The sequence below is a fragment of the Mytilus galloprovincialis genome, chromosome 3, assembly GCF_965363235.1.
Source record: "Mytilus galloprovincialis chromosome 3, xbMytGall1.hap1.1, whole genome shotgun sequence".
Classification (NCBI taxonomy): Eukaryota; Metazoa; Mollusca; class Bivalvia; order Mytilida; family Mytilidae; genus Mytilus; species Mytilus galloprovincialis.
In genome coordinates this window covers 74,280,433-74,299,253 of record NC_134840.1, presented here as the reverse complement: position 1 = coordinate 74,299,253, position 18,821 = coordinate 74,280,433, and the positions used below count along the sequence as shown (strand labels likewise).

The window sequence follows — 18,821 nt, the reverse complement described above, 5'->3', positions numbered from 1 at the left end:
ATGCCGGTTTTAATAACTTTGTGCCACTCGGTGTATGAATTTTATTTAGAGCACCTGTCACCCATGTCATGATTGTTGAGCAAACAGTATGGTAACTAACTATTCTTTTTGTTTCTTGAAATATCATCTGTAAAATGGGTAAATTGAATATCGAATAACCAATAACGAACCGGCCGTTCACTTCACATGTACACATCTTTTTTTTCTGCATGACTTTTGTCGTTTGATTTTGCCATTTAATTAGGGACTTTTCGATTGAGTTTTCCTCGGAGTTCAGTATTTTTGTGATTTTTTTCTTTTTATACATTTGTTGAATAGTTATCAAAGGTCACCAGTGACGCTCATATCAAAATATTTATAAAGTCAAACAAGTTCAAAGTTGAAGAGCATTGAGGATCCAAATTTCCAAAAAGTTTGATTGAATGTTACCAATACTTAAACGTTGCCAATCAAAGGTTGGAGTGTATGCTTTTTACACCACCAGAATCCGCCGCGGTAATGGAATGACTTACATGGTTGCACTCTCTTTCGCATTATCAGTGTTATATGCTTATAAAAAATCGACCCATTTGTGTTAAGGAGGCTCGCGGGTTTAAGATTTTTAGAAAAAAAATAAACTTTTAGTTTACATTACAAATCTTATTAATTGCCTTAAGTAGTTGTTACTTTATCAAATGGTACAAAAATCATTCCAAAAAATCAAATCGTGTTGACCCCAGGTGACTTTTAAAATGACGATATCATTGAAAAGGCTCTAAATTATCTCCCTTTGGTGCAAAAATGCCATTTTTTGGCATTGAAATTATATCTTTTTTAACTCATCGGTGACCTATATTTTTTATTGTTGTTTTCTGAATTTCTGAGCGATTTCTGTAATTTAGTTCTTTTTTTATTTCGATACTACCGCTATTTCTCCTATTAGTTCAACAGAAAAAAAGGACATCATCAAAAATGTATGCTTCTTACTAAGGCAGATTGTGAGCGTAAATGAACGGTGACCCCATTTTTTTATTTCATTTTTCTATTAAGGATAAGATAAAGTTCATTTATAGAAAAATATAGCGAAATCCTATATTAAATAAAAAAAATCATTTAGACCCGCGAGCCCCCTTAAATGTCAATTTTAGAGTTTCTTCATATCAGAATTATATACATTTGTCCAGGACATTTGAAACATTTTCATTACTAGAACTTGAATTGATGGTGAAACGCTTTTCATGTAGACAGAATGTAAAAAAAACCAACAAATTGCATATTTAGATAATAACAAAAGCAAAAATCAAATCACAGGTATAAAGTGCATGTCTTCACCGTATATATGTTGTGTACATGATGTAAGTTTGCATAAATTATAATTTGTACAGGTTTTTTGTACAAATTGTAAGGTTTTGACACGCAACTTATTGCACCAGGCGATACAGCTTTATCTTCTAAAATGTACTATTTTATTGTTTTAATTTCAAATTTATATACTTCAACCTAACATTAAGTGCTATTCCCCTTGTCATCAAACTGGAAATGAGATACCTGAATGGTTTCAATTCTAAAATTATTTTTCGCCTTATACCATATTCATATCCGTAAAAAGTCTTTTTAATGGTCTTATAATGTTTTTGTACCAATGCACAGTATTAAACTGGATTATGTAGTTTTGAAAAAAAAGACAGAAATATAAGAAAACAAAAGACTGTGTGCTTGCATCATCCCTTTTTCAGTGTTAGGCAATTCAAAAACACTGATAACTTGTATACAAAATCTGTACAAATTATAATTGTACACAACATATACATCAAATGTTATCACCTTCCGGCTTTACGATGTCTGTTTCATCCACCAATATTTTACAATTGTTTCCTCTTGTACAAAGTGTTCACTACGACACCATAAATCATCCGTTTAAGTTGATGCAAGTTCCCACGCTACTGTATATATTCTAGTTTCGTGTGATTCATTATTTGTATGTGCTGTTCATTTTTCTTTTAAGTTGATTATATGTGTTTTTTCTGATCTTCGTTTGTCTAGTTATTCCTTGTAGTTTTCTGACATATTTTCCAGTAGAGTAATCTATACTTTCTTCTAAACAGAAACCACGCCTGCTTTATACTTGAAAGGTTTCAAACATGATTAAGAAATTGTTTGTTTAATGACCCTTTATCAATGCAGTACAAAGATCAATAATTTGATCGGAATTGGAATGATTTACAGGGTAGAAGATGACATTTGCACTTATTGTTAACCGTTTTAGAATGTCAACTGCGTTAACATTGTGCTGTTTGGTTGCTGTATCATTAACATTTACTGTCCATGTATTCATACTTTCTGTAGTTATGTTACTATATAAGATTTTAGAAATACTTCTCGGTCATATTTAATCATCTGTTTTCAATAAAATATGACATTATAAATCTATAATTGAAATATTGCACCTCATACAGGTTATAATAAAATTGAGAATGGAAATGGGGAATGTATCAAAGAGACAACAACCCGACCATAGAAAAAACAACAGCAGAAGGTCACCAACAGGTCATCAATGTAACGAGAAATTCCCGCGCACCCGGAGGCGTCCTTCAGCTGGCTCCTAAACAAATATAATATATGAATCTAATAGCAAAGCACCGTGATATACCCAGCATAGATGTTTAAATATAGGTTTCAGTGATATATTTTTGGTCTAAAAGGTGGAGGGGCTCAGCAAAAACGTTTGTCAAAGAAAAGAAAAATGTGCCACAACACAGATTTTGGGCTTTTTGGGGAACTTAACCACATTAAGTCATTGGATCCGCCTTAGCATATCCATCCATTGATTTAAGGAAAACTCAAGAGTTAAGTTTGAAGTTTTTAGTTCGGTTAAAACTTGTTGATAAATGCAGAAAGTTGTTTGATAGCATTATCAGTTGTATCATTCGAAATTATTCCTTTGGCTGATAAAAAACTAATGTCTACTATAATGCCCAACTTTTTAAAGTCTGGTTCCGTCAGAATCTTTTCGCTTGGTTTCTTGATTTCTTTCGAATGGAGAACAACCAAAGCAACGTCTGAGGCAGCTGTAAAGAATAAATGATAAGTTTTAAGCTAAATATATTCAAAAATACTCAATAAAATACTAAATACTTAGTTGATTATTGAAACAAATCGTTGTATAAAACGTGAAAAATTATTGAGATCAATTTCAGACGGGGAAAAAGTCCATCAAATGTTAATGTTAATATGTAATGCATATGTCATCCTTTTAAATTTAATGAACCAAAAATGTCATACGGATTATGGGAAATGCTTCTTACTATTCCTTGATCTTAAAATTTATAACGGTGCGGAGAAAAAATAATGTTTTTGTCCATGTAGTTTTTTTATTTTTATTTGTACTCGTCCTGAATATTTATGTTAAAGTTGCCACTGGATGATAAACATACATTCACCTTTTTTTCCGTCGTTGATGTTTTATTCAGTTTGGATCTTTAACACCTATTTCACGTGTTTTCTCAAGAAATGAACAAAAAATAACGTACGAGTTACGGATAATGATTATTACTATTCGTTGAACATCTTACAAATCTAAGAGATTCATAGACTAATAGTGTAATTTTTTTATGTACGAAGTTGTGTCTATGTTTTGTAGTCGTCCTGAATATTCATGTAATAATTGCCCCTGCTACTGGACGTTAAACCGACTTTAACTTTTTTCGACTATTTCATGTTTCTTCTCAATATTTAGTAATAGACATGTTACGAAAAGGTATATACTCGACGCTGAGGTTGACAAATTACACTTTAAAATTGGGGACGGTGTCAAAACATTGATTATAGATTTAAACAGGTTAAAATTAAATCCTGTGCGTCTTGGGCCGTGTTCACATTGACCTAAATTCGGTGTTGTGTTAATGTAACTCACACGTAAACTAAACACAATTGCGTTCCCATTGATAAAACTCAATGTTTACATGTAGTTTAAATCATGTTTTACCTACACACAGTCGATAGTCAATGTAGGCCTTGTGTACGTGTAGTGTACACAAAACTCGGCATTTAGGACACTAGTTTTATCGTGTATATATTTAAGGAGGAAACTATTTTTGAGTAAAATTGATATTTTTGATATTTATTAGTTGTCTAAATTTTACAGATTGTTTTTTGTTAAAAAAAATTAACGTACTTTATTAACCCCTAATCAAAACTCAAAGCAGCATCATTGCAGAACCCATAAGGCAGCAACCAATTGATTTTCGGGTGGTGGGGGGCTATTATAGTTGAGTATAAAACATAAAGGCAAGGGGTGGATCTGGTGAGCTATGGATTTTGTTTTGGAAACAAAAAATGTTTCCAGTTTTTGGCCCTGAAAAAAATTTGTTTGTTTCACCCTCAGCTGCCACTATATATAATGCTAAAATTGATTTCGACTTGTCACCAAAATTTGTCCTGAAAAACATCAATAGCTCACGCCCCCTCCCCCTCCACAAAAAATGGAGTAAATAGTTGCTGCCTAATTCATTTGAAAAGGTCTTCCCGAATCGACTTGACGTACACAGAAATATTCGCCACTGGTCTATACTCAAAAACGATTCACGCATAAATGCATGACTAAAAAAAGTGTGAGGTAAATGCTATGTTTGTCTAGTATCTCAGATCCGTTAAATAACATGCAAAATAAATAAAACAAACGTTACCCTATTCCTTTACTCCTTGGAGAAGAAATACCATTTGAAACGAACAGAAAAGATAAAAATGTAGTGATCCCTAATATCTCAATCCTTTTTTTTCGGCTGTAAGCACGCTGTTGCAGCTAACGTTTTCTAATGCGTTATCAAGACATCTCTAGTATATTTAAACTACTGCAAATTATAGAAATGGCTTTTATAAAGTAGAAAACTTTAAAAAAAAAAAAAAAAAAAAAAAAAAAAAAAAAAAGGGGGGGAGGGTTTTTTGTCTGAGTCAGACTTTTTTTCGCGCGTACGTTTTTATTCCTTTTTTTCGATGCTGGTGATCAAATACTTTTTTTTTCAATATTAACGCTATAATGTATGGGGAAACTCTTGATTCAGAATAAAAAAAATTATCATCTGTATGACCATTTTTTTTTTATCAAATTGGGGATCGGAAATTTCCTTTCCCATCCCCCACCCCCCTTTTGAAGTCAAATGGTTGTTCCCTTACCGCTAGAAAAATTTTCCCAAAATTTTGAATTCAATTCTACGTAATGAACATGTAAATGACATATAGTTTACATGGTTTACATGTGGGGACAAATCTAATGTACAGGTAGCTAAACAAGGTGTATAGATGTGAACAAATGTAATGTGAAACCAGTGTACACTACACTAAACTAATTGTAAACATGTTTACTCTACACGGCGTTTGGTGTGAACACGGCCTTGGTTTAACATCCTATATGACAATTGCAATTGTGATATCATTGCTGGCTATCATAAGACATGAAAGGTGTACGCGTACAGGAGTGGGTGGGCTGAGAGATATACAAGTTCATTCGATTCTAAAATTTATATTGATAATATATACATAGTAAGCCAGCTAGATTTTAGTTTTATTGTTGTATTAATTTATAGTTCCTGAAAAAGTTCAATCTGTCGCTCCACTAATCCCACACAAAGCTCTACTGTCTGGTTCATTTTTTCTCTCGGGTGTCTCCGTAAGCTTCCAATAACTGAAAGATTTTAGGCGCCTTATAGCGTGATCGACATATACCCGATACTCTGATATACGCAATTTTTTTTTTTAACATTTTCTTCTTTCTGTTCGTGGTTTAGCTCTTAGATGATGGCGACTGCAGGGGGTAACAAGGGATGATCGACATGGATAAGTTTTATCTGCTAAGATGACAAAATGCTGGGGGAAATCTAACTCCAAACCTGGTCCAAATATTGATGGACATCATTTTGATGTCCTAGGAAACTACTTCGAATAAATCTTATATGATTTTATTGTCCACAATCACTTGTGTATGAATGCAATGTCTGTATCCGGTATAAAATGTTCTTGAGGCTCAGTATGTGGTCTGAGAGGTTCCGTCGATTACAGCTAACGCTGTGGGTAATGTATGCCTCCAACCCACCGCGTAGTTGGCGCCAATTTTCTACGGTTGGTAAGAAATATTGCAAAGAATTGGAATCAAGACATTTATTTATAAAAAGAGGAAACGCGCAAAACGCACAACTCTTGATCTTGCTAGAGAAAATCAACTGCTGTATTACAAGTTTATTAGAAAAACTATGCCGAAAGTCCTTGGAGTGACTCTGGGCTCTTCTGATAGAAAAGCGCGGTTTCAAATTTTTCCCGCGTAACTTTACAAAAATAATGAGATGTGGTATCAGTGACAATGAAACATCTATCCATCTATTTATTAGCAATCATAAGGTCTTTACTTTGACAATGAGAAAAACCTATACCGTATACTAGTAGTCAGCTATAAAAGATCCAGAAAAAGTGAAGTTATTTATAATAAAACCATTTACGAAGAACTAATATGACAGACAGTAGCCAACGACAAACACTGAACTACAGACCCTTGACTTAGGACAGGCTAATGACAAGTACTGCAGGCTTAACCATGTGTGAAATATATTTCCTGCATTTTTTATCGCTCTATTCTGTCCAGCCTTTTTCTTTTATTAATGTATCCTGCTTTTTTTTACATATAAAAAATAAGATGTGGTATGATTGCCAATGAGACAGCTATCCACAAAAGACCAAGCTGTCACCCTGCCTTTTTTTGGCAAAGTTTCTCATTCTGCCTTTTTTTTTTAACTCAAAACTCCTGTCCTGCCTTCTTCAAATTTAATCCAATTTCCACAAAACGTCTAAGGAATTAATAAAATAGAAAATACATGCATAAGATGGTGTTAAGGTGTAAATGCAAAGTCATTATGCAATGCTTTTGAAACTCTTCAGGGATGTTCAACCGGTCAGTAGTGAGTCATATTTTACAAAAACCTCTTATCGTTCTGAACATATATGAATATTTGCCACTGGACGTTATCAACCATCAATCAATCACAAACCCCTTATAAAGAAACTTTTTAAGTTAAGACAAAGTTGGAAGGAAATAAAGGAAGAAAATACATGCCTTCGAAGCTATATTACCGGGAGTAAATTTTGTAAAACTATAATGCATCATGTTTCAAGTTGCAATTCTATAAAAATCGTGATTTATGTGTTTTAAAACAGACCCCGTTCGATAAAAATGTAGGTGGCAAACAACTGGATCAATATACATGCACTGCTTAGTTTGCTTTTCATAACTATATAAAAATTACCGTTATATTTATATTCACGATTAGGTACATAAAACAGAATACCTTAGATTATTTGCAAGGTCTATGAATGGATCGCCGAAGAATTCACACACATATGTACCCCGTGTCTCCGTTGCCCGCTCATCTACTGCATGTACATGACTGCCCCCCCCCCCCCCCCCCCCCCCATTTGTTTGCATTAGAGTTTCATGAAAATTTCATGGAATTTATTAATATCTATTACTTATATTTCTTATGGTACAAATGTTATTGAATATTCGTTCCATACGGAATTGCCTCCAAAAGGATCAATGCAGTTTTTAAATAATATTGAATGTAAACATAGGTAATCTCTTTCGTGTTTTGACACAGTCCCCACATTTAAAGTGTAAGTTGTCAACCTCAGCGTCGTGAATATACCATTTCGTAACATGTCTAGTAAATAGTGTTTTGTGAAATGTTAACATAACTTTTAGAAGATTTTTTTTTTAATCTAAAATCGAAGTATTCAAACCTTCAACTCCATTCAGAGCTCCATTTACATCATCAGTCAGTCTAGAAAGGTTATATAATACAACCAATAAAGGAACGTTCTTGCTTCTTTTAGATTCCTGTATGATTTCTAGTTCAAGGTCATTGGATTCAGTTTGAAGAAGTGACACGATACCACCGACAGCTTGATCTGATTGTGGTTGCTTTAACACGCTATGGAAGCTTAGTTCTGATAAAAGACAAAGGTATATCTTAATGGTAACATATCGAGGTGTTTGGTGATTATATCTCACTTGTGTGTGATTTTCAAGGTCTTTCTCATAGGGTTGTTATACTCACTATAATATCGGTGAGTCGGTGACTAAGATATTAATCCAAATGAAATATTGTTAAGCTGATATATATTGCAAAAAAGAAAAACTCCGAAACAGCGATGATGTTGCTTAGATTGCCAAACTTTTGACAAGTCAGCAGAGTCTAGTAGATACATTGTTAGCACTGTTTTGGAATTTGGTGTTGATATCATGATTCCAAAATATATGTTCCGCTTATCTAGAAAAAAACCCGCCGTATTCTGCATCTTAGCTAGCCAAGGGTTACGATCCACTCCCACGAGCGGGAGTGGATCGTAACCCTTGGCTAGCGAAGGTGCGTGTTCTGGTGAGCTCTTAATCAATGCTGAAATATGAGATACGGGTGCCGTTTTTGGAACATATACTGCTTTTGTCACCATATTTTTGGTGGGCATGTTTTTAAATTTCATGTATGATCATCTCAATATAGTTTTGTTCCCAGTGATGCAAAATTGATTCATTGTTTATGCGGACTAGTAAACTTATCTTTTATTCTCATTTCAAATTAAATCGTGCTTTCAAGTTGATTTATTTATTTACTTACTGAGTTTTCTCAACAATGATCTTTTTATAACACTTAATAAAGGAAACAGTAGTATACCGCTGTTCGAAATTCGTAGATCGATTCAGAAAAAAACCAAATCCGGGTTACAAACTAACACCGAGGGAAACACATCAAATAAAAGAGAAGAACAACGACACAACACTAAAATGCAACATCCACAGAAACGAACTATAATATACCAGAGGACATTTTCCTGACTTGGTACAGGACATTTAAGAAAAAAATGGTGTGTTGAACCTGATATTATGGCTAGCCAAACCTCCCACTTTTATGGTAATGTTAAATATAACATTAAAAGGACAACATTATGATGATGATGATGATGACTGATGTACCCATATTTTGACTATTTTATTAATTGTGACTGTTTATTTAACGCATCATGTAAATGTAGCGGAATTTGATGAGACTGTTATTAAAGTCCATTATTTAATCCACCATTTTCTACATTTGAAAATGCCTGTACCAAGTCAGGAATATGACAGTTCTTGTCCATTCGTTTTTGATGCGTTTTGTTTTTTGATTTTGCCATGTGATTATGGACTTTCCGAATTGATTTTCCTCTGAGTTCACTATTTTTGTGATTTTACTTTTTACATGACAGGACTACAATACAAATAAATGGGAACACATACAGGGCAGAGAAACACACAAATAATAGCTTTCGAAAGTTACCAGGCTTATAATTTAATACGTCAGACGCGCGTTTAGTCTACATAAGACTCATCAGTGACGCCCAGATAAAAAAAAAAATCGAAAGCCAAAACAAAAACAAATTGTGCCAATTACGACTAAGGTTATCTGCCTTGGATAAGAAAATCCTTAGTATTCAGAATAATTCATACTTTTGCTGACAGTAAGTTCGATAAGGGCCATATTTGGCCCCAATTATAAAGTTCATAGTTAAAAGATAATAATTATTTAAAGTTGCCTTAAAGACATGTTAGAAAGTTAAACAGAACTGTTTTTGTCAAAGTTTAATTCTAACACGTTGATTTTTACATCCAAAAAAGGTCAAGAAAAGGGATTTGGTGAAATTTGACAAAATCAGCTAGATTTCAACCAAATAAAGGACCAGGAAACATAGAGCGCAGGCGTCGACAGTTTTAATTTTCAAACAAGACATGTGAAATGTCTTCACAAACACTATTTTAAAAGATCTTTGTTGTCCACGTATGCGCTCTATGCTTCCTGCCCAAAAATCTATGGAAATTTACCCATTTTCATTGATTTTTTCGTGAAAAATCAATATGAGTACAGCTTTTGACGTCATAATGAAACACAGAAACGTAAAATTTTCAACATAATGGTTTATATCCTAGCTAGTCAATGTATTAGCTATACTTTATCATGATATTGGTCGACAAATCCGAATTTGAAATTTACGCTTAAAAAGGGGGCCATTTTAGGACATTATCGAACATACTCCTTTATGAAACATACTATATAATAGATATAACATGTTAACCCAATTGCCAATTTGACAAGGACAATAAGAAGATTAACTAGTGCACGTTGAAGCAAACTACATTCAATTGGATACGTTTCTTTTTAGGTTTGTTTATGATACACTTATTAAAAAACTGAAAATCAATGTATGATATGTATCATGAGGAAAATAATATGAACATACGAGCTTACGTTTTTTCATTCTGGGTTTCACTGCAAGTTTCTCTTTTTCTTGTTTCAAAAACTCATACTTTTCCAACAATGAATCTGAAATCGTGATAAGAGAACTATGATGGTTAGTTTTGAATTTAAAGAATTCTAAAGTAGCTAAAAAATGACATAAATGTTGATATACAAGACGATTTTCATATTTAATTCAAACGTAAATAAGGAAAAGTTAGTACACTGGACAATGTTTTGGAGCCCTTCATAGCTTGCTGTTCGATGTGAGCCTTGTTGAAGGCCGTACATTGAGCTATAATGGTTTACTTTTATAAATTGTTATATGGATGGAGAGTTGTCTCATTGGTGCTCATACCACATCTGCCTATATCTAATAATGTCCCCCTTGAAAGTTTTAATAAAGGCCATCATTTCAGATAAGTATAGGTATATATTGACAAATGCACTGTGACCCGTCCTTCTTTCCTCGTTTGTAACATTTCCAAATGCGACATTAAGAGCGTTTTATTGACTTGTCATTCGTACATACAACTACGTATGGCACTATTAGAATAAGACATGCGAACCCTAAAAGAGTATTCATGAGTTTTACACGACACAATTTAGGTCGGGATTGTGTAACTCGTTCTCTAGTTTTCTCCATTTTTAAACACCAAAGAATAGTCAGTTTTCCTACCGAACGTCGGAGGTTCTGTTGCGGCTGATTCCACCAACAGAAAAAATCACCAAAGCGAATAGTTATGCTGAAAGTGGGCATAACACCAATCAGTCAATCAATCAATCACTCAATAAATCCATAATTTTAAGCGAGGAGTATAAAATATTATGCCTGAATAGTACACCTTACCGTAATCATTTGACAGTTCTTGCAACTTGACTTTTTCTTGTGCTACAATGGTCTCTTTGATTTCTAAATCAGTTTCTATTTTATTATTTGTGAGTTTGAGATCTGATATTTTCTCTTCCAACTGTGAAACTTTGTTCTCCAAATCCTTAGATTTTACTTTTTCATTTTTAAAGTTGACTGCCTCTAGTGAAAGTTCATTTTTTAACTGTTTAGATTCTTTTTCCATTTGTAGTTTATTTAGGGTTAGTTCTGATTCCTTTTTTTGTATTTGATTCCTCAGGTCTGCCATATCTGCCTTCTTTTGTTCTATTGTCTGACCTCTTATTTTATATTGTTCTTCCAAATGAGACAATTCCTTTTCCAAATCTTTCACTTTTGCGTCCCTTTCTGTCCAACGATTTTCAAGATCAAGTAATTTTTGTTCTGTACTTCTAAATTTATTACGGAGTTCATGATTGCAATCTTCTTGTTTTGTGTTGACTCTTCTCATATCCTGCAACTGCTTTTCATTTGCACCAACCTTTCCTTTAAGCTCAATGATAAGTAGATTTAATGCTTTTTTCTTTTGATCTTTAGATGAAGTCTCGGTTAATATATCGTTGATGATTGTTTTGCTCTGTTCTATTTCATTACTGAGGTCTTGGATTCGTGTTTCTTGTTCTTGTATTTTATTGATTTTCTCACCCATATCCTTTTTAAACAATTTGATTGTTTCCTCGTCCTTTTTAGTCTTTTCATGAAATTCTTCAATATATTGTGCCTTTTTATTTGTATCCGTCGCAGACTTTATAAATTGACCCTGTAAGGTTTTTGTTTGGTTCTCTAAGTCGTCGATTCTTTGTTTTGCATGTTCTTTGGTTAAGATATGTTCCTTTTTCTCCAGATTCAACTGACTGCCTAATTTTCTAACCTCCTCAGTGAGTATATCATTATCATTGACAAGCTTTTCATACTCGGCTTGCAAAACTTGGATATTCTGTTCTTCTGTGCCGGATGGAACATACTTGTCGCTTTTTGTTTGTGGAAGCAGTACTTTACAAGCAACATTTGTAAGGATGTTGCCTCCAGCCTGGGTTACTTCGGTCTTCATCCGCTCTTTCAAATTTATATTTTCTTCCTCGAGTTCTCTATTTCTACTACTTAATGAATCATTTAAAATTGATAATGATAAACCTTCGTCTGTTTCCGTTTGAGTATCTGCTTCACAAAATACAACCATCCTATCTTTTGAACCTTGATGACTGTAAGTCTTTGTTTCTATTCTTTGAAGCTGTCTGGCAAGAAATTCTTTTTCACTCTTTAAAGTATTAATATGATTGTCCATATGGCGGAAAATATCCATCATGCCATTAACCGCCTGTTTCCCAGACTTGTTTAACAGCTATAATATCAAATCAAATTTAGTATACAATAAATTATTGTCCTTCTATTCAATTCAGGTCTGCTTTCATCTTATTTTACTAAAGTTAAAGTTGCACGAAATACTCCTTATTTTTAATTCGTTTAAACTGCTCACATATACATGCTATAGTACATGGTTTGTTTTGTAACACATCTGTTTAAATGTTCGATGAAACTTCATCATATATACGCTGATAAATTACAACAGCATAAATACGCACTTTATTTACGAGAAAAAAACATGAAAAATATTGCATGCACCATTGAGGTACTGGCTTTAATGATATCTGACATGTCAACTTATATATCTGACATGTTGACGTAACTACATGTTAGACATCTACGTCGACATGACAGAGAGCTTGTGTTATTTTGATAGCTGAATAACACATAGGCATATCTCAAGTTATAAAGCTGTTTATTTAATATATATATACAAAAAATCCACAACCTGATCAAAAGACTACACCCATCAGCATTTATCGATCATATCTCATGCATTTTAAAACATATTTTATACTTGCCTCAAGGCTGTTCACTGCCTTGTCAAAACGAGCTTCTGTAGTGGCCACCATTTTGTTGTTAGACTGTCCCATGGTCCTAGAGGAGCGACGAAAAAACGACATTCGTCGATCGATTTCAAAACTTTACTTTCGATTTGAATAACATTTTTAAAAAACTTCATTCTGGATTCCCGTAACTAAAAATAGATTAAATACCTGGAAGTTTTTGTTCATTGTGACCCACAATATTTAATGATATGTTTAAATGTCTGTGAATTTTCGGAGAATTCAATTAGTTGTTTTTGAAAATCTAGATCTATAAATAGAAAAAGAAAGTAGAATACAAATTTCCATTAATTTGTTGTATATCATGACCTGGCATTTATAACTATAAAGATTAAGACTAGCAAAGGACGTGCAAGTATATATACGTTTACTTATACAATAACTTGGTATACTTTCATCTTTTGTTTACCAATTTTGATAACCATTTGAAATCATATTTATACACAAGCATCAGTTATGGAAAATAATAGTGACACATATCCTTTACTTATAATATAAAAACAAAACGAAACAAGAAAAGAAAAAGAAAATAAATTTGTCCCATTATTACCTTTTATTTATAGTTTTTTTTTAACTATTACAGATGGCGTCAATTAAGCAGTTGTGTGAACAAGACAGAGAAACTATTAACAAATGGATAGGAGGAGGAAAGAAGAGATATACACTTCTATTTTCTGCTGCTGATAATGGATGTGATCCAACTACATTTCATACAAACTGTGACAACAAAGGACCAACAGTCACTCTCGTGTACAATGTCAATGGGAACGTATACGGTGGATATGCTCGAGTCAGTTGGATGTCAGGAACTGGTGAATCCGTGTATGATGTTGACGCTTTTCTGTTTTTCTTGAAAGGGAAATCGGGGCAAAAGCCGAATAAGTTCACGGTCAAAGCACCGGAGTATGCTTTGACAATGAATAAAGACTGCGGACCAACATTTGGAAAAGGACCAGATTTGCTAACTTTTAAGGATGCCGTTACAAAGGGGACAGATTCCTTCCCCTTGAACAGTGTGATGTCACCTGGAACGTATCAGATCAGTGCAGATACGGTAACAGAAATTACGGGCGGAAAATTTGACGCCGAAGATGTAGTTGTGTATGCTGTTGAAGGTCAGTATAGGAATAACACACCTATTCTATTCTTAAAAAAGGTCTTCTCGTCTCATGTTGGTGATATTTGGCACGACGCCCAACCCTACACACACATACATTTCCCAGTTAAAAAATGACCTTTGAATTACATTTTTTAAAGTTATTCTAACAGAAACCGAAACTTTTAAAGCAACTATTGTAAAAACAAGTAAATATTATGTATGTTTCGTGTTGCTCGCTTTTAGATAGTTTCCTTTGTTACAGTACTGTATAACTAGATCTAATAGAACACTGTGGTTTTCATTTCGTCGATTTTCGTTTTTTTTTATCTTTAAGAATTTGCATTATATCTTTGATATTCCCATTTTTTTATGATACCAGACCTTCCATCATGTTTTTTGTCGGTTTGATAACCACAAACATGCAAAAGATCAGTCATAGGTTCTTATTTTAGACGTCTTACGCATGAGTTTTTTTTGTTGTCTTTTACTTAAATAGTTGAGAAGAGGTTTCAGTAATGTAAACTCATCATATATTTTTATTCATATCTTAATAGATGTTGCACAAGAAACATATTTAGCAACTCCATGGAGAGAAATGGACTTGCCTTCATGGAATTCAGATGTAAGTGTTTGTTTTTAAAAATTTACTCATAACACTTCATTGAAAAAGAAGTTCGATAGTAAAAAGTGAAGTCAGTCTTATTTCATTGCATAGAAAAAATTTATCGAGTATTTTTATAGAAACACATTTATATAAACAGGAGATGGGATATGAATGCCAGTGAGACAACTACCAAAGTTGAAATAAAGTGTATGGAACCAAACAAAGACAGCCTTATAGCCTTCAACAATTACAACAAGCAAATACCGTATAGACGGCTACAAAAGGAACCGACATAAAAAAATAAAAAAAACAATTCAGTTTAGAAAACATAAAAAAGTAGATGTCATATGATTGCCAATGAGACCTAAATGACACAGAAATTAACAACAACTGATAAGTGTAAAAGTATTTGCCATTCGATGAAATTGTATCACTTTTCGTGTTTTACAGTTGCTAAATTTATTGAAAAAAGATATAGAAGAATACTGGCCGCTTAAAGAGATGGGCGTTTCTGAAGATGTCATTCCGTACATCAATATACTGTTACTTGGTCCAGTAGGGGCTGGAAAATCAAGCTTCTTTAACACTTTAAATTCACTCTTCCGGGAAAGACTATCTATTCAGGCCAGAGCAGGAAGTTCTGACACAAGTCTTACAAAATCTGTAAGTATTGATAATCTGGACGAGATACCTTATGATGAGATAGAAAATATTAAATGAAACAGAAAATAGTTTTTCATAAATTCTTTTCATGAATCATGCATTGAAAATTAAGCTTTTTAACTCCTTGTCCAAGAACTGGTTTTAGAGTTCATGTGATTCCGTTAGTATTGTTTCACCTTAAGCTGTCTCTCCATAATCGTTTAACCAAATTTGAACAGCGAAAAAACTATTGTTGCCTTAATCTAACGAATCAACAATTTGAACTGCCTTTTAAATTTAAAAATCTTCAAACTTTTAAAAAATGAAAAAAAACCTTCTCTATGACGAGTTTATTTTCGTAAATTTATATTTTCAGTTCAATGTCTATTCTATCATTTCAAATCGACGACCTTTGCGGTTCCGGATATGTGACTGCCGTGGTTTTGAAGATGCTCACGGAGTTGACCTGTTTGATGTAGAAGCCATATTAGATGGAAACATAAAGAACAAATACACGGTAATTTTTAAGATTGAAGCTTACGGTTTAATTTTACCTGATAGTTGATTTAAAAGTTAACGTCTAGTACATACATAATTGTGTGATATAAGGATCGTGGACGTAAAGACATTTTCTCATAAATTGTTTGTCAAGAATTAAAATCAAATAGACCGAATTTTAACGTTTTGTAAGAGCCTTACTGCAATTGAATTCAGATACCACAAACACTTTCCTTTGCTGAACTATTCTACTTTGCTAAGAACTCGAGCAAGTCTAATTCTTTTTATGCTGTATTGATATGATGTTTTGTCTAACGTTTACATAGATCAGTATAATAGTTTGTAGATAAATCACACATAACAAAGGAAAGCCCATTCTACAGACGAGATCCTAAAATGCACGACAGAATACACTGCGTTGCCATCGTTGTGGACGCCAATAATGACCCGGATTATCCCATGACTGAGCATGTGCAAGAACAGATTAAGAAAACACAGGAACTCATGAATCAAAAAGGTATGCACAATACTTAATGATAAAACTTAGATTTCATTTTAAACAATTTATTTTAAACTTTGAAATGACTGATAGGCATCGACAAATGCTAAGCAAGAGATTATACCAGTACAATCAGGGAGCAATTGGGCAGTTTCTAACTTGTGAAAGATATTTGCCTGGTTTATGACAGTGATTTTCACCAATCCTAACACTTGCATATGTACTTTTTGACATGATCAATTTATATTTTGAAACTGTCAAAAAATTTCTGTTAATTATTTTAACTAGAATTTTTTTATTGACAATTGTCGCAAGGCAAGCTTTTTATTTTCAAAAACAATCAGATCATTGAATTTTAAAGTGCAAACCGTATACTATTTAAAAAATAATTATATGTTACAAGAGCGCAATTATTCGTAATGCATTTTCCATAGGGTACCACTAATGTTCCGTATTTTGTTTCTCGAAGACCACACAAACTAGGGAAAAACGGGTAGCAGTTCCTGTTACAAAAAATGCCAGTGTTGCATTACAACCAAAAAAATATATAGGGTCATGCGGCTCAAATTGACTTAAAATGCAGTTGAAAAAGATCGTCTTCTTTTTTTCGCTTAATGAAAAAGGCATATTTTTAATGGCTCCGACGTGCAGATTGGAAGATATTTTCTATACTTCGTAAAATGTGAATATGATTTTCGGCAATTTTTAAACCTACTTGGATAAGCTTTCGATTAAATGTAATTCCAATCTTGTATCAAACAATCAGAAGCCGTAAAGGATTCTATTCTGAGTACCTTGCCGGTAAAATGTAAACAAATAATTGCGCTCTTGTAACCTACAATGGGATGATTATACTTTCGTTCGAAGACATTGTACTTAAATCTTGATAATGTTTGGATGCTTTTACTTTTTTCAATATATGTTGTCATTTGATTTTCATACCTCTTTCATACATCTCATATCAAATCTGATTTTCTATAAGTAAACTACCTGAAAAGAGATCCTTCCTGGTAAAACATAGTAGAGGGAAACAATGTACTTTATGCTTTTTCTTTATCGATATATGTTGTTACACGATTTACATATATCCCATACTAATTCTTTTTTCAATAAATAAACTTTTTGAAAAGTGATCCTTCCTGTTAATGTATAGTAGAGGCAAAACAAAGTAGGTTATCTTCCGCCCACAAGTACATGATAACATTTTATAAATATTTTTTTGTCGTCCGTAATTGAGATACATTTAAAGGTCGAGGAATGTTTAATAGATTATTAAACAACAAAATTTCAATGTATAATTATACAATCGCATTGTTTTCAGGTGTTCCACAGTTGATTTTAATGAATAAGATTGACGGTCTGTCTGAGTCAGTAAGGGGAGATTTGTCAAGGATTTTTCATAGTCAAGAAGTCAAGGAAAGAGTGGAAAAACTGGCACATTCTTTGAGATTACCACCGTACACAGTTCTACCAATGAAAAACATTGACACTGAACAACGTATAAACACAAACGTCAACATTCTGGCCTTGTACAACCTGCGTCAGATGTTGCGAGCAGCAGACGACTATCTCCTTAACTACTTGGACGAATTCTGTGGTGATAAATTTGAACCCAATTACGAAAAATAAAGTGATACCATGTAATTCTTTTATGATTGTAATGGACTGTTTTGTACTCGTTATGATCATTTATTTAGGGGAAACTTTAATCATTTGCAATCCGTGTGAACTGTGAGGAAAATTGACTAGGATAGTGAGGGCAGGCTTTTATAACTACCCTTTATAAAGAAGCATAAATGAATAATATGATGTGAAACTACATAATGTTATAGAAATAAAAATACAAATGCATATTTTAACCTACTACAAATGAGGAAGCAACTTCACTTTATGCATAATACTTAAATCTTTGACCAATGAATAAAATTCTTTTTTCAAACCATGATATCTCTTTAAAAATATAATTATTATACATGATAATTTTCGATCAGTGTTTTAATACAAGTGTAAACTTTTGAACTATGGTTTCGGGAAGACGCCCTTACCTTTCTTTAAGTTACAAAAATAGCATATAGAAATGGTCCTAGATTTGATACACTATCTTTTAGAAAAAAGACATAAAAAAATTCTTAATTTTGTAAAACGTTATCGAACTTGATGAAACTGTATAGAACATTGCTAAATTTTATTTGACGTGTTTGCGCTTTTGATTTTCCCTTTGATAAGGTACTTTCCGTTATGTTTTTTTTCTTGCAGTTCGGTATTTTTGTTGTTTTACTTTTTGCACTCTAGTCTAATCCTTTCTTTTTTATTTTGCCTTGATGTTATCAGTTTGTTTTCGACAAATGCTTTTAAATATCTGTTTGGTAACAT

General features: G+C 33.1%; 2 protein-coding genes across 2 annotated transcripts; one reads left to right on the top strand and one right to left on the bottom strand.

The window, feature by feature from the left end:
• Positions 1-2,826: 2,826 nt before the first annotated feature.
• LOC143068909 (uncharacterized) lies at positions 2,827-13,219 on the bottom strand. Its single transcript, XM_076243274.1, has 5 exons — positions 13,062-13,219; positions 11,137-12,517; positions 10,299-10,373; positions 7,762-7,968; positions 2,827-3,047 (listed from the first exon to the last, which is right to left on the bottom strand). Exons 1-5 carry the CDS (start codon positions 13,161-13,163, stop codon positions 2,851-2,853), a joined length of 1,962 nt encoding a protein of 653 aa, XP_076099389.1. The 5' UTR covers positions 13,164-13,219; the 3' UTR covers positions 2,827-2,850.
• A 176-nt stretch (positions 13,220-13,395) lies between these two features.
• On the top strand, positions 13,396-18,299 carry LOC143068908 (interferon-induced protein 44-like). Its single transcript, XM_076243273.1, has 7 exons — positions 13,396-13,461; positions 13,690-14,221; positions 14,760-14,827; positions 15,260-15,472; positions 15,828-15,968; positions 16,289-16,466; positions 17,770-18,299. Exons 2-7 carry the CDS (start codon positions 13,690-13,692, stop codon positions 18,075-18,077), a joined length of 1,440 nt encoding a protein of 479 aa, XP_076099388.1. The 5' UTR covers positions 13,396-13,461; the 3' UTR covers positions 18,078-18,299.
• Positions 18,300-18,821: the final 522 nt, after the last annotated feature.